At 34.9% G+C, this 17,284-nt stretch overlaps 1 protein-coding gene across 3 annotated transcripts in view; it reads left to right on the top strand.

Annotated features, from left to right (window-relative positions):
- GYS2 (glycogen synthase 2) overlaps positions 1–17,284 on the top strand; it is a 60,816-nt gene that overhangs the window by 24,950 nt on the left and 18,582 nt on the right. For all 3 annotated transcript variants that reach the window (XM_021673828.2, XM_021673827.2, XM_021673829.2), the window contains 7 exons: positions 2,340–2,484; positions 7,872–7,989; positions 8,171–8,291; positions 10,687–10,793; positions 11,454–11,513; positions 12,007–12,085; positions 12,859–12,972. In XM_021673828.2, coding sequence (XP_021529503.2) covers positions 2,340–2,484; positions 7,872–7,989; positions 8,171–8,291; positions 10,687–10,793; positions 11,454–11,513; positions 12,007–12,085; positions 12,859–12,972 — 744 coding nt within the window. The remainder of the gene's footprint in view (positions 1–2,339; positions 2,485–7,871; positions 7,990–8,170; positions 8,292–10,686; positions 10,794–11,453; positions 11,514–12,006; positions 12,086–12,858; positions 12,973–17,284) is intronic.

Below are 17,284 nucleotides of genomic sequence, written 5' to 3'. Positions count from 1 at the left end.
TACAATTATAAATATGTGGAAAAGTGGACAATAACATGTATAAATGGTTAGGGTTTCTGTAAATCCACAGCTATGTCCATATACACTACAGGCCTAAAAGATAAGGGCACCCCATAGGAGAAGAGAAAGGCAGAAGCATGCACACATGCCTGACCTCCCAGGACCTCTCGTGAGATCGCCAGGCTCCTGCTATCCTCCTGCTGTGTTTATGCGTGCTCAGCCTGCTCCTTTAGAAAATCTATCTTCCCATCTCTAAATGTCTGAATGTTAAATGTTATCTTATCTGTGACATATGATTATCTACAACAACAATAATAATTAATCATAACAATGGCTAAATTTATTGAGCAATTTCCCTATGTGGGGTACTTTTCTAAGCCTTTGACATTTGTTATCTCATTTGAAATTCACAAAAGTACTCAATGGGATGGAAAATATTCCTTACTTCTTTCCAGTTATTTTTCTTAAACATTGGCTCTGTTTTTACCACACCTCTAAATGAACATTTTCAGAGTGGGCTTTCTTGTTTTCAGGACAAAAGCAAAATTCCTAGGCTCATCCTCAGGGATTTCAGTGGTTTGGCCCTATTATGTCTGACCAGCCTCTGTCTCTTGCATTCTACACCCAATGCTACAGTCACATCAGACATCCTACTATTTTATTTACATGCCATAGCATTTTCTATACTTGTTCTTTAGGGCAACTAGTATTTCAGCTAAAAATAACTTTCCCAGAATTAAACTTCCATATCTCAGTTCAAATGCCATTTTATTCATCCAACAAATTTGGAGATACAAAGATGAATAAGTCTTGGTCTTTGCACTTGAAAGTCTTACATTTGTAAAGATGATACTGACTACCCTTGTTGTGTAGTATGAGATACTTTTGCCTACCTTCAGCCAGAGTGAATCAGTGCTGCTCTGATCCTATAACTTATTCAGACACATACCCATTTCATTTCTGCCTGTTTTTTTTTTTTTTTTTTTTTTTTACCGATTTTTTCCATTAAGGTAATAGAGATGTATAAATTGCTTAAAAAAAAAAAAAAAAGTTGGTTAAATGAGAGATTTGGTTTCATGAATTAGACCAGCCACATAGAGTTTTTAAGAAAACTTCTGCTGATCCAAGCATGTCATATACAACCTGAGTTAAACATTTTCAGAGAAATGATTGCAAATATTACAGTTGTGAAAGAATGGTCTAGGAGCTTTCTTGTCCTAATCATGAGATTCCTCTAACGGGTCTCTTTTTAGCACTTTTTTCTCTCTATGTTGCCATAGTTACTGGGACTAACCTGTTGATAGAGTTGAAATCTAAATGACATAAAAACAGACAAATACAAGACTGTATTCATTCATCAGTCAGGCTGGTTAGGGACCAAATTAGGGTTCTACTAAGATTCTTAATAGTAATGTGACCTTGGACAAGTTTTTTGACCTCTAAAATGTTCAATTTCACTCTCCATAAAATGAAGATAAAATATGCGTCTCGGTAGTTTATAAGGATTCAATGTTACTGTGCTTAGTGGACTGCTTGACACTTGTGCTGAAGAGCTACTAATGATCTTTATTATGAAAAGCATTTTACTTCTATAATGTCAGAAACTGTATGTACTTTTTGTCTTAGACGCTGCTAGCTTCATATGCAGCTATGTGAGACATTATATTCAGTAACCAAGTGAGATGACAAAAGCCCACAACTGTTGCCAGTTATTTGAGTGATTGTTGAGAATTTGACTTTTTTTAAGTTAAACTACCCAGAATTATAGATGATTGCATAATCTAGCACATTATCTAACTGGAGTAACTATACACTCTTTGCAATTATAAAGGGGACGTTCTATAACCAAGGAAAAGCATTTGTCTTTCTCTTTTTCAAGTTCCCTTTCAATGAATTAAGCATTGTAATAATTATTCTTACTTTTGATGTCAAGTTTAATGTCAACTTTGTTTCATTGTTTAATGGGAAAATATATTAAGGACTTTGGGGAAAGGCATTAGCTCAGTAATCCAAGATGTAGAATAACTAACCGTGTAATTAAAATGTTAAAAATTCAAGACTTCTATGTGATTACAGCAAGATAGAAACATCACTTACTTAGGGAGTTAAATAGCAGTTTAGAAGGAGAAATGGAGTAAACAATGCCTTTTAAAGTGTAAGTCCTTATGTATATTTTAGTAATGGGTTTAATTCAAGTTTCTATTACTTTTTTTTTTTTTTGCGGTCATAAAATTTTACATAGTCTTGAGGTAAGTCAATTGGTGAAATGTGTGATTTTGTTTTGCTTGTGTAGAAGGGCATGTGTCAGCAAAGGTGTGTTTTATTTTTGTTTTTCACAGTTTAACATAGACAAAGAGGCTGGGGAAAGGCAGATTTACCACCGGTACTGCATGGAGCGAGCTTCCGTTCATTGCGCTCACGTGTTCACCACCGTTTCTGAAATAACAGCAATAGAGGCCGAACACATGCTGAAGAGAAAGCCTGGTAATTATTATCCCTGAGTCGCCGATCTTTCAGTTCCAAATGACATTAGACTATGAGGATTTTGTTTTTTGGCCATGAAGTAGTAGTTTGAGGAAAAATTGCATTCAATTACCATGCAGCTCTTTACATGTATTTTAATTCTCAATTTCAGTAGGTTTGCAGGGAAACCAACACAAAGCCATGTCTGGAACACGGTTAAGTGTTCAATCTGTGCTTGTTGAATAAATGAGCTGTGCTTGAAATACCCTCGGTATGATCTGGGTTGTCATAATGAGTTGGCATGTGTAAGGAAGCTCAGGTGGCTCTTGCCTTTTAAGAAAATAAAAGCCAAGAAAATAGAAATTTGTGTGAGACTATCCCAGTCCTACCTACATCTTGTAACGTTGCCTCATTGGTGCTGTGTTGGTAGAAATGTGTTGTTTATCTATCTCCAGATTCCTTGCAAATTTTTCTAGGAACTATCCACAGACCCGACCAGAGCTTGCAATGATGAACTCATGCTCATAAGACATGGCCCTGTCTCCTGGCCACAGCTGATTGGCCCAAAGGAAGACACCTGACATAAGCTGAGCAATCAGAATGCTCCCATTCAAACGAGTCTCTGAATGCACTGTCATATAATAGAACGTCAGCTTTGAGCTGTTGGTAGTGTTCATTTTTCTATTCTGCTGCACTGGATGCAAAGATTAAACTACACTGAATTGCTGTAAGAAGAAAAAACAGGCTGAGAGAGAGAACTCTTTACGTTCTCCACAATGATTTCGACCACTTTTCAAAATCATTCCTGATGCTCAGCTAAATCTTTGCCATGAGACACTCTGGTATCCTATTAATTATATTATATTATTATATTATATTTATTATATTGTATTATATTATACATCCTATTATATTATACTTAAGCCAGGACTAGTAGATTTACATTACTTGCAACCAAACCGTCCTAATTAATATATCCTCCTTCTTAACTCCTGTGGTCTTATCTCTAGTTGTCCTTATTTCAGATAGCAGATTGTGTAGAGGAGGTATTTTGAGGTACTAGATTATAAAAAGCAAAACAAGATAGAACAAGAATCCAAGTAATTTGAATAGTGGCAGCATTAAGAACCGGTGGTATTCTTTTTTCTTTCCAAGGATTCTCTCAGATTCACTTGTATTCTTACTCTCATTCTTCTTTTGCGAGTTTATTCCAACAATATGCTCATTTCTCTCTTGGATCTTCCTCTTTCCTGTCTACAGTACCTTTCTGAGCTTACAAAAATGCTTTCTTTGTTTTTGCCTCTTTTAAAGTGAAATTTTCTCTTGAGGTTACTACCCTGCCAAATGTCATACTGTCTCCTCCTTTCTCCTCCTTTCTCCTTTCACCAAATTCAGGGTCATCTAATATTTTTTATTTTTCTTTATATTCCCTAGCATTTAAAGGTGATGAACATCTTTTCCTTTTCTTTTCATGACACTGCACATTCTGATTTCTTTTCAGTATAATCTTTTCTGGTGCCTCTAATCGTTTTTCTACTTTCTTTTACTTTTCAAAGTGGACATTCTCCAAGATTGTATTCTGGGTCCTGCTTTCTCTATTTTCTTAAATTTTTGTCTTCTTAAGAATATAGCTACAGAGTAGTGGTCAAAGCATGAGCTTTGTGCTAAACTGCCTGTATTCAGTATCAAAAATGATTTTGTGTTGAATATATGTTACTAGCTGTATGACATTATAAAAGTTACTTAAGCTCTCTGTGCCTTATCTGCATAATGTGGATAATAATTCTTTTATCTAGAAACGTTGCAATGATTCCAAGAGTTAACATATGGAGAAAACAGCTCAGTGCCTGGTCTATTGTAAAGATTTATAAAATATCGACAATTATTGTTTTGTATGGATCACTGTCTAGATTTCCCCCAAGTTCTCATCTATTACCAAGTGCCCACAAGCTAGCTTTACCTGGAAGTTCTACCAGAAACTATAAACACTGCGATCTAGTCTGTTTCAGATTGGCAGTAGAATCATGTGGTGGCTTTGATGGAAATTGTGAAATCTCTGAACATTTTGTGGTTCAAGAAGGTCAATGGACTTTTAGTAGATCATTAAACATATAAACCTTCCCAAGAGCATTCTGAAACAAAAAAAAGATCACATAGTGTAACTATGAGTTTGTATTCCTCAGTTTTTCTTGAAGTCCTCCCCGACTAAAAGTTTAACTACAGCCATTACTTTTAAGGCTGAGGGCACAGCTACAGAGCAAGAGACAAATGTTGGCTGGGACAAAAACATGCATGGGACAAGATATTTTTCAAAATATCACAGTATACTCAATGGCAAAACCCATATTTATTACTGTATCATTATACTTTTGCTATAAGTTTGATTTAAAATAATTTAGGATGCTGAAAAGATGATATTTTCTTTAAAATAAAAAAGTTTGTCATTTTCTCTTTAATATAGTCATTAATAGTATTGCAATTATTGATTTTTGAGCCTGTGCTAATGCCTTAACATAAATTCTAGCTAATGCCATCTTTTAGTCAACGTTTTTCCTTTGTGTTGGCGTTGCCTAACATCAGAAAGGTGGGTAACATTGACATTGTCTTCTATTTGGGAACAAATACAGGAAATTAGTGACCAATGTTGCTTCCAGGGAAAGGAACAAATTGGGAAACAGAAGTGGAAAGGAAGCTTTTCAAGGTCTATATTTTGATTTTTAAAAAATTTAAATGATATGAGCATATAACTTATATACACTAATTGTATAGTAATTCATGTACTTATGTGAACTAGACTAAATTAAATAATCAAATTAATTTAACTAATTCATGAAATTAAATTTAGAGCAATGCCAACTATAGAGTGGAATGTCTCACAAGTTGAAGATAGTCTTTGCTAGTATAGTAAACATTGAGAGAATCCTTTTAAACACAATTTGTAATGACTAAATTCTATGTAAGTATTTTTGCTCTAGAGATAAAGTTACAATTTTAATTATGTCACTGTGTAAAAGTGTCCATATAATCCTTATCCATCAATGAGGCATAAAAACATGTTTTAAACCTTATTTCTTAAGCCATGTAGGCAGTGATGTGCTAAAACCAGCTCTTGCTAGTTCACAAGAACCAATTGCAATATATATATATATAATATGTACATATATATTATATACATTTTATCTTTTTTGTAATTGTTTTTGAAACAATTTAGAAAATTCCTGAGAATTACAATCCCTAATATATATGTATATTACATATGTGTGTGTGTATATATATATGTATATATATGTGTGTATATATTGCACGGATGGAAATACTATAATAGTGTTACTGCACTTTTCTTCCCAACTCTGCATTTACATTGGTAGCTTGAAATTGGTCATGATGGGTATATTTGCACCTTGAAGAAAGGCAAATACTAAAATAACCTCTCTCTTTCTCTCTCTGTCTCCACTCTCTCTCTCACTCTCTCTCCCCATCTCCTCTCTCTCTTTTCCTCTCCCCCGTCTCTCTCTTTTTCCTGGGGTACTCTTTGTTAAATTTTACCAGCATACAACTGCATATAGGCATGTGCGTGTGAGATTATTCCGTTATAAATATGGATATTAGAAGACCTCATTGGCCTAACTCTTTAGGCTAATAAATAGACAATTTCAGGACACAGATCTTTTTTTTTTTTTTTTTTTTGATAATTGTTTGTGAAGCAATTTAGAAAATTCCTGAGGATTAAATCCATAAGAAGCTGATCTTCACATACATTCTTGCCTTCTATAGCTTTTTGGATGGTACAGTTGTATGACACCATTGCATTATAAGGATGGAGACCCCTGAGCCAGGCTGCTTTGGTTCTAAATCCAGCCTCTGTTACTTTGTAGTTATTTGAGCTTAGGCAAATGACTTAATATTCTGCAGGCCAACTTCCTCATCTTTAAAATGGGGACAATGAAAACAATTTACCTCATAGGGATTTTTAAAAATTATTATATTTCAAATATAATAGGGTCTGGCACAAGGTAAGCCTTGCATAACTGCTGTAGAAAGATAAATACATGTTAAGATGTAATTGTCATACTATACTAGTCACACTATATAGTTCATTTAGGAATTATTCACATGAATGCTTTCACTGGAAACTTTGGCTACCTAAGATTGACGCTACTGTGGCCATCTATGTAAAATAGTATAAGAAATGTCAGATTACTTAATAAAAACTCATAAAAATCTGTAAGTTCTTATTAATCACAAAACATGACCAAAATGCCTGGGTTGATTTGGTGGAACCATGTCAACAGAATAGCCAGTTAACTGTAAAAGTTTCTCTTTTTTTGAGATGGAGTCTCACTCTGTCATCCAGGCTGAAGTGCAGTGGCACAATCTTGGCTCACTGCAACATTCGCCTCCTGGGTTCGAGTGAGTCTCCTGCCTCAGCCTCCCCAGTAGCTGGGATTACAGGCATGCACCACCACACTTGACTGTTCGTGTCTTTAGTAGAGACAGGGTGTCACCATGCTGGCCAGGCTGGAAAAGACCCTTAAAACTACAAAAATCTTCATAGGTCTGTCCAAAATTTTTTTAACATAGCTTCTTTTTTCTTGCTTTTGATTTTTTGTTACTAAATGTGATAACCCATGTATTCAACTCAGTAGGTAGTTTCCATCATATGCTCTGAGTGGTTCTGCTCTTCCTTGTCACAGACCAATATTTGGAAAACCAAGAATGTCTTCCTGCTTAAGCAACAAAATCTCCTAGGAAGAATGAATCAGTGGATATTAGAAATAAGAAATTATAAGTAAGAATAGAAATTAGAAGAGGTTGCCTTTCCAGTTTTCTAAACGCACAAAAGGTGTCCCATACACCTGTGGAAAACAAGATGGCTGGAGGTAGTTTAGAGCTGGAGTTAAAGAAACAGTATGTAGGAGCAGATTGCATGGATTCTGCTTCGACTTACCAGCCGTGGGTCCTTGGACAGGGTCTTTAAACAACTCTGTGCCTGAGTTTCCACCTCCGAAAATGCAGATAAGAGCACTTACTCCATTGGTTTGTTGAGGAAGTGGAGTTACACTGTAAACCTTTAGAGCAATACCTGATGCACAGTAAATAATCAATAAATGAAAACTGTAATAACAATTGTTACTGCTATTGATTAACCTGTCTCATTGTACCAGTCCCTCATTGTTATTTTGGTCAGGTATTTCTGATTTCCTATTTCAATCAAAAGATCAAATTTGTTATAAATTTTATGAAATATTTTATGAACTGGAAATTTTATACATTTTCAATTTTATGGTAATTGGAAACTAGAAATGTTAGTAAACATTGGACTTTATAGATTTAAAGATACTTTTTTTCTATAATGGTGCCCTCTTTGAAAAGAGAAATTTCATAATAATTTTATTCTGCTTTTCTAGATGTAGTTACTCCAAATGGCTTGAATGTTAAGAAATTTTCAGCAGTGCATGAGTTTCAAAATCTACATGCCATGTACAAGGCCAGAATCCAAGATTTCGTTCGAGGTCATTTCTATGGGTATGATTTTCTTTATTTAAAAAAAGGTAGCATCAGATACCAGGGATCATTGGTAGAGAGAAAACAGACTTGTAATAGTAAAAGTTTATCTTTCCCAGCCCCTTTGTACTTTAACAGAATTCATGTGAACGTTTTGTTGCTGTTGCTGTATTTCATTTGAAACTGTTTTGTTTTATTTTAGTCACCTCGACTTTGATCTTGAAAAGACTTTGTTCCTTTTCATTGCTGGGAGGTATGAGTTTTCAAACAAAGGAGCTGACATCTTCCTAGAATCCTTATCCAGGCTAAATTTCCTGCTGAGGGTAAGAAAGATCTAGGACATGATATAATGCTTTTGTAGGGAGAACTTTCTTCTGTGGGAAGTGAAGAATTTTTTAGCATCTTAAATAGTTTTCAAGAGAATTAACAATAACCGTGTTCTAGAAATGGCCTCAGCCTTTCAATTTACATATTGGAGTTGGCACATTGTTGACTTGTGTATTTGTCTATAATGTCTTCTTTTCTTCCCGCCCTTAGGAGAATCATAAGCTTATCCCATTATACATGCTATGTTTTAAGAAGTCATTATAACATCCCCTTTCCCCACATGAGTTTGTAATCAATTGAAAAATATATAGAGAGAATCAAGTGAATGGAGAGCAAAATATCAATTTTCAAAAAATCAATGAAGATTGTAATGGAAGATATGGCTTATGCACGTGACAGTGGCATCCTAATACTGAACCTTGTTATTACTCTTAGCCATTTAATCATAGGAAGATCTGACCATCACTCTCCTCCCCTGACTGAAGCAAGCCTTCAGAGTACCATGTGCCGTACAGCTGGCAGCCAAAGCGGACAGCACTAACTCTCTATAGAACAAGGCAGACACATACATACTCGGTTCACTCACCTCTCCAGCCGCACCTCCTCCCTGCGACTGAGAGTCTTAAACTGTTGAACTAGTGGATATCCCACCACATGAAAGCATGAAGGAGGAAAAAGAAGGTTCTTACTCCCAACAACGTGAAATCATTTTTTTTTTATTCAGGAAGGTGGGATACAAAGTGGGTTCTCAACTAATCCAGCAATACAATATGTATAAATAGAAGCAACTATAAAAAATGGTACCATGTCATAGCTATTGATGGAAGCTATTGGTTTATATTCCAATCCCATCACATAAACATCTAGAATAAGCAATAGGAAAATATTTACAGGAGAACAGTGTAGAACTTCAGTTTTAATGAGATAATAAGAAAATCTAAACTTTCTTGAGCTTTGTACCACCCTCCAGTTAAATTTTTATTTCTTGAAGAAAGATGTATCCTTGCTTTAGAGCAGACAGTAGACCAAATATGCTAAAAAATTTGCTAAAGCCACATTAATAAGAAAGCAATTCATTAATAAAATCCAACTATGCAAAGTAGAACTGAGGGCTTAAAAGATTATTCTAAAATAATCTTACTTCATATTTCCTAGTACATATCCATTCAACAAGCTTTATAATGGACACATAACTGTATCAAATATACAGAGCCTTTAGGGACATTATTAATAAATGTATTTAGATAATTATTAAATATGCACTTTATAGATATGAGGAGAAGACAGATTACTATTATACTAGACATAAAAGATAACTGCAATACTTGGAGAAGTTAAAAGAAGGCATTCTCTTTCCACATAGTACATTTATTCTTTGATAGCACATAGGCTGTTCTAGGGTGAGTTTCCTATTGTACACCTTCTGTAGCTTTCCCTTATAAAATGTTAGGTCCCAGAGGGCAGAGGCTACATACTAGATGGTAAAGTGCCCCACACTGGAGCTAGTCAGTCATTTCCAGAACACATGAACATTCATAGAGGTTCATGGTTTTAAGTGAGTTTATGCTTTCATTCTTATGGCTTCTTAACAAGTCATTTCCTTTTGAGAGATGCTACGCCAGCAGTTTAAATGTCAGCTTTGGCACTAACCTGTTACAGGAACTCAGACAAAATATTTAACCTCTCATTCCCTTCTTTCAACCTTAATAAAATGAGGAGAATGATGTCTATTGTACACTTTTATTAGTAGTGTATTTAAAGCACCCCAGCACAGTGCCTGCTATCACAAAAGTGCTCAGTGTGTGCTTGCTTCTTTATTTTAGGGATAAAAAACAAAATATAACATCATATGAATCAAGACATTTAGCAGAAAAATGTAAATAATCTATTTGTCATCAATCAATGTGAATAAGCAAAAAATTTAAATATTATTTTAGCTTTTACCAAAGCTTAAATCTTCATTAAATTTCCACTCTGAAATTTTAAAGAACTAATTTTTATCTTGTAATATTAGCTCTCATTCATGCTATGTGTTTAACCACAGAAAAGCAAATGTCATCAATAGCAATTGTTATCTATTCTAGATTGTCAAAGGCATGAAAATATTTTGTTTGAATTTTTTAACTGCTAATTGACAAAAATGATTGAAAGTCAATTTGTTCATTGACAAGTACTGATTGAAAGTTTAAAATTTAATTTAAAATGTCTGAAAAAGTCTCAGGAAAGTGAATATAATTTGTCTGTGAATCATAAATAACTATTCCTTTTATCTACCGGTAGTCTCTTTACTGATATTTTAAAACACTACTTTTCAATGTTTAAGTTCCATCTATTATACTTTTAAAAAATCTTTGATAGTTGACTCTGCTGTGTTTTCTAATTCCTCATCAGATGCACAAAAGTGAGGTCACAGTGGTGGTGTTTTTCATTATGCCTGCCAAGACAAATAATTTCAATGTGGAAACCCTGAAAGGACAAGCAGTGCGAAAACAGCTGTGGTAATCTCACATCCTGTGAATGTTCTAAGCAATAAATGTAAAAAGATTTCTTTTAAGTGAATGATATCTCATGTATTGCCTTGAACTTTGTTTTTTCCTTAAGATTATTACAGACAAATAATACTTAGCCCTTTCTTCATTGTGCTACTCGTTTAGATTATTGTGATGCCTATGTGTTATAAAAATTTTGAAATGAGCTACCATTGAAGGAACAAGCCCTGTAGAAATCTTAAAAGATGAGTCAAGCATTTTTAAACTTTTTATTGTGAAATTCTAAAAATATGTCAAGTAAAAAGCTTAGTAGTAGGACCTCCTGTATACTCACAGTTCAGATTCAACAATGATCACCGAATTCCCATCTTGTTACATCTATGCCTCCATTTACTGTCCCTCTCTGCTCTCTACCCTATTTCAGTCATTATGAAGCAAAAAAATTTTAAGCTCTTTGTGCTGGCCATGGTGTTCTGTTGCTGCAGCTCTGGAGATTTTAACTTAAGCTGAATTGGAAAGTAGTGAAATAATAAAAGAGGCTATAAAAAAGATATCTGCAATTTCAAAGAATGTAATTTCAAAGAATGTCAATTAAAAAAACAGTATTATCACGATAAAGACTAAACCTTGTCATACTGTTTAAATGATAAGTCTTTCTTTTTGAAACAGGGACATTGCACATTCTGTGAAGGAAAAGTTTGGGAAAAAACTCTATGATGCGTTATTAAGGTAGGTGCTTGGAATGCTGTGTTCTTAAGGCTTCACTATTCAAACTTAAAGTTTTGCTGTCTAAGTTGTTAAGTTTGAAGAGTTTGAACATATTTTGTTCCAAATATAAAGGAATTAATAACCTTTTAAAATGTATTATGTCATATGAACAGTGTTTTATCCTTCATTTGACAAAACTTGTAAACATCTGTACAAATAAGAATATATTTATATGCAGGCAAGTTCTAATTCAATGAGGAAGTCATTAAAGGTTGATATATCAATCTGAAGCTGAGGGAGACTTCATGAGATTTTAATTCAAAATATATATTGATAATATGCATCAAATATCTGCTTAATATATATTAAGTCTATATGAACATATTTACTTAATTGAATAACCAACATTATTTATTAAAATACATGAAATAGCTAACATATAATCTGATGCTTAAGAATCACTGAAGTAGTGCCAACTGTTTTTATTTTTGTTATTCATATTTTTTCCCTGCAGAGGAGAAATTCCTGACATGAACAATATTTTAGATCGAGATGATATAACAATTATGAAAAGAGCCATCTTTTCAACTCAGGTAATAAGGAAAAAAGCACCCACTATGTCCCATAGTTATTAAATTCTATCTAAGTCAGTATTTAAATTTATTGAAATATGTTAATTTGGAAAATGTTTAGACCTGAGGCTAGAAAAGACATTCTTACATAGTCACTTAAATGATTACTTTGTATGTTTTTTCATTGGTGGTTTTAAGGGCTCCTTAAAAAAAAGTCTCATGAAACTTGTCTTTCCACTCACAAAATTATTTTTGAATCAATATATTCAATGTAAAAATTCTGTATAGTGTAGTAACTACAAAAAGTCCTAAATATTTCCAAAACATAGTATTTGAGTCACATTAGAGAAAAGAGTATTTCTTAGTCAAGTGGAATTATTACAAAAGAGGTAAAATAATGTGTTAGATTTGCATCAAAATGCTTGCTATAACACGGAGGAATCGGATACCAGAGGACAGCCTTGCTAAAAGAAATCAGTAAAGTTCATCTTAAGTCAAGACTTCAGGACACCTTTATATTACAAATAAGTCCCGGAAGCAGTCAAGAAGTCCAGTCTCTCGTATAGTAGCTGCAGGCGGAAAACAAAACTTCATGTGTTCATAGTAAGCGGAGGAGATTCTTCAACCCATTATCTTCCTTGGAAACACACACAGGAGTTAGTCATCATCATTAGTGCCCTCTCAAAAGACTGAAGGTGTAAAGGTTGTATGAAATGTCAATGATCTATTGTTGAAATTAGTCACCCTTGTTAATTCTCTCCGCAATTGACATTTCCTTCCCTCTCATACTTCAGCGACAGTCTTTGCCCCCAGTGACCACGCACAACATGATTGATGACTCCACTGACCCCATCCTCAGCACCATTAGACGGATTGGACTTTTCAACAGTCGCACAGACAGAGTCAAGGTAGATCTAACTGTTTATGTCGGGAACTTCAAACTTACATAAAATATATTTTCTGATAATTTATTAGGAGATTTCCTTAGTTGTTTTTACATCTACCAGAAATATTTTAAGTATTTTTAAATATATCATTAAATATTTTAAATATTTTACATCTACCAGAAATATTTAAGTATTTTAGTTCAGTTTCTTGTCTTGTATAACTGAAGTATAATGAATAATTTGGTATAATTCTGGAAAATTGAAGCATAGTCATAGCTTTGGGCTATAGTTGTAGCATTTATTTCCACTATACAATACTGCCAATAAACATAAGGAAATTACTTACTTTTTAATTATACCAATATATTCTAAGAATTATTTGAATGAAGGAATTGATGATATTAACATGAATTGTGTTTGTTTCTTTCTAATAACCTAAGGGAATAAAATGAGAAGCTTCCAGTTTCAGAGAATGAGGCTAATAAGTTTTTATATAATTTTCTATAGAGCAATTCATTTTTTTGACTTGAGTTTCTGCAATGACTAGGCACAATGTTACTTGCTGAGAACGTTTATATGAATAAGACCTGGTTTCTGCCACTGTGGAGTTTAATCTATATGATACTTACTGAGGGCCTGCTGTATTCCAGGCATAGTTCTGGATATAAAAGACAACAGTGAACATGCAAACAGATAATTGCTTACCTCTACTCAGCTCCGTCCACTAATGTTCAAGATCAAATGGCTGCAACCAATATTTTCAAGAGATCCCACTTTCTCTTCTTTCATTTTTAGCAGATGAACTAATTGATAATTAAATGAATTATGAACTCCTTCAGTGACCCTTCATACTGGCCTCAAATATAGATTTTGACCTATTCTTACATTTTTTCCTTCAGGTTCTTAGGACTATTCTGATTTCAATTCCCACATTCTTAGGAAACTTGTCTTATTTTTTACCTTCTGTTTTATTGTACATTTCTTTCTTATCACTAACTCCTTCTCTTCCTATCTATAAATATTTCTTAAATTTCTCTGTGTTAAAAAAAATCAACTAAATTTGGCCTTCATCCTCTTTCCCTTTGATGTTTTTACAAAACAATGGGAGAGATGGTTGCATGTAGGAAAGGCCATACTTAGTGACTGATGGATACTGGGAGTAACAAAGAGGGAAAAATGAAGAAAAATAGCACCCTGGCTTCAGTATTTAACCAATGCTTTCTAAAAATCAAAACAAGTCTTTAGCAGAAACTGGTTTGAGGGTCATGTCATGAACTGAGTTCAGTTTCTGATGAATTGAGTTTGAGTTACGTGTGAGATATCCAACTTGAGATGTTTAATGGGCACTGAGAAAACATAGGTGTGGAACTTATGAGGGCAACCTCAAAGGGAGATATTGGCGCGTGGGCAGCAGTGGACACCAAGGAATGGTGATCCTGACACACTCAAAACCAGGTTGAGGGCCAGGTGCGGTGGTTCACACCTGTAATTCCAGCACTTTGGGAGGTTGAGGCAGATGGGTCACTTGAGCCCGGGAGTTCAAGACCAGCTGGGCAACATAGTGATACCCTGTCTCTGTAAAAAATACAAAGAAATTAGCCAGGTGTGGTGGCACATGCCTGTAGTATCAGCTACTAGAGAGATATAAGTGGGAGGATTGCTTGAGCTCGGGAGGTAGAGGCTGCAATGAGCTGCGATTGTGCCACTGCCCTCCAGCATGGGTGAGAGTAAGACTCTGTCTCAAAAAAAAAAAAAAAAAAAAAAAAAAAAAAAACACAAAAACAAAAACAAAAAAGACTAGGTTTAGTAAGTAGAAAAAAATGTCAATCCAAGGAAACGTCAAGATTTAAGAGAAAATTAAGGAGGAAAAGTCAGGGAAAGAAAGAAAGAGCAGAGAATAAAAAGAAAAGTATTTCGGAAACTGAGGTAGGAGAAATGTTCATAATTGTAGGAAGACCTCATGATACCACATTAAGTAACACAGTTTGTAAAATATTCCATTCTGTGTTATCCCATTTATATCAAACATATCTATATGCACATACACCCTAGGCCACAGAATTGTTACTGGAATGGCAGTTTTTTGATCTGGGTCCCCTTGCTCATGGCTCAGAAAGCCAGTCACTGAGAAAATGAGTCTTGCTAGGGAAGAAGCCTTTTTTGGGTGCTGCAGCCTAGGAGAATGAGAGATCAGCCTCAAACTCATCTCCCATCTGACTAAAATTGGGGGTTTATCTAGTGGAGAAGGAATGTAAAACAGGAATTAGGGAAGGATAAAGAAGCAATCATGAAGAATGAGACGTCTGGAATTTCACTGTCTGGATGCAGTGATCTGGCGAGCAACTGTCCTTTACCTGAGGATCAGTTTCCTGAGGGAGAAACTCTGATGAGACAAATGTAAATTTCAAGTTTTAAGATCTGAAGTGCCAATTTCCATGTTTATTTAAAAACCCGTAAGTATTATTTCTATAGGATAGTGGGGCTAGTTCATTATAAGTGGTTTTTATTTTTTCATTTATGTTTCTGTATTTCTGAAATTTCTACACCTAGCACATCTTCTATACTAAGTGAGCTACATCCCTGGGAATGCAGGAATGTATCCATCAAGGTGCCCTACCCCTTAGATTTTTCAGTGTTATTAGATCCGCAGAGACTTATACTTCGTTACAGTGTGTCAGCACTAACTAGACTTCATTCTCATATAGTTTAACCTAGGCTGATCTTCTCTCTTTCTTTTCTTGTGTGTGTGTGTGTGTGTGTGTGTGTGTGTGTGTGTCCCCTGGAAAGAAAATAGTAAAGGGGCAATGAAAGCCTTTTATTTCCCTGTAGATTTCTGTTTCTCTCATTTCTGTTTTTCTTTTGTGTCACACTTATATCTAAATCTATAGATCTTTTTCTGAGGTCTGTCTGCTGGCTGGCACATGTTATGTACTACACATGCAGATAGAAGGGAGGGATGAGGGAAAGTGGGAAAAGGAGGGATGGGTCATGTAGCTGGCAATAGTTCATGCTTCCCGTGCTCTTGGGAAGACTGAGGCTGGAAGGTCCCTTGAAATTGGGAGCTCTAAATGAAGAATGCCTTGCTGATTTATGTTTAAAAGCGTTTTGCATGAAACAATTTTTCGGGAATGGAAAAGTACCTTATTTTCTAAACACATGTGACACTTTCATACCTCTCTGTCCTTCCTGATGTTATCATCTCTTTCTGAAATACTTATCTGTCATTCTAATAATTCTTTTAAGCTGCAACCTAAAAGTCATTACTTCCTTGCACCTTTCCCTAACACATATTCCTCTACTCCAGACAGGAACAGTGTTTCCTTATCTGCATTCTCAAGACACTTTATATCTACTGCAGTTATAGGAGTTATCACAAGAAATTGTATTTTTTAAAATGTTATGTGTCAATTTCTCTAGAAGAACTCAGTTATTTGAGGCAACAATCATGTTTCGTATGTATTGTCTCAGTTTAGGTTCTCTGAGAGGCAGACACCAAGGTGAGAGGATAAAGGAGTGGAAAGCAAGTGCTGGCAGGGAGATGCAGATCAGAGCAGAAAGGAAGGATGATGTAGGAAGAGCCATAGACTGCAGTCCAGGTTTAAAAATGCGTGGCCTGTCCTTCCTTCCTCTCTCCCTCCCTCCCTGCTTCCTTCCTTCCTTCCTCCCTCCCTTCCTTCCTTCCTTCTATTCTTCATTTCTCTCTTCCTTCCATTCTTCCATTCTTCTTTCCTTCCTTTCTCCCTCCCTTCCTTCCTTCCTTCCATTCTTCCATTCTTCCTTCCTTCCTTCCTTTTTCTCTTCCTTCCTTCCACCCACCCTCCCTCCCTCCCTTCCTTCCTTTCTTCCATTTCCCTCCCTTCCTTCCTTCCTTCTTTACTTCCTTTCCTTGTTCCATTCTTCCTTCCTTCCTTCTTTCCTAGAAAGAAAAGTCAAATATATTTAATAAAAAACAAGAATAAAAATTGGCTAATATACAAAAAACATACACACAGTAGCAGCACTTGTGACTGACACAGGGAAAAAGAAATGGTCCAAGACCACTCAACATGGCTTGTCAGTTAATGGAACGAAAAAAAAAAGAATGCACACATACACATGTATGCAGAAAAAATGGAAAAAAAATAGTTTTCAATAGTGCAATCTACAGCTAACACAAATTCAGAACTATTTTACAGTACTTCCTTTCTTAATACAAAAGAAGCCTATTTTATGTGTGTGTATGTGTTTACATTGGTTTACCATTAACTTATTTTAAATATATTAGTGTTAATATTACTACACACAACTTTTTGTTATATTCAGCAATCTTTCCCTTCTGTTTTACCTTTATATG

Source organism: Aotus nancymaae, unplaced genomic scaffold (assembly GCF_030222135.1).
Source record: "Aotus nancymaae isolate 86718 unplaced genomic scaffold, 86718_ANA_hifiasm-v0.15.2.pri h1tg000016l, whole genome shotgun sequence".
Taxonomy (NCBI): domain Eukaryota; kingdom Metazoa; phylum Chordata; class Mammalia; order Primates; family Aotidae; genus Aotus; species Aotus nancymaae.
The sequence above is the reverse complement of the archived record's forward strand: the minus strand, read 5'-3'. Positions and strand labels throughout refer to the sequence as shown.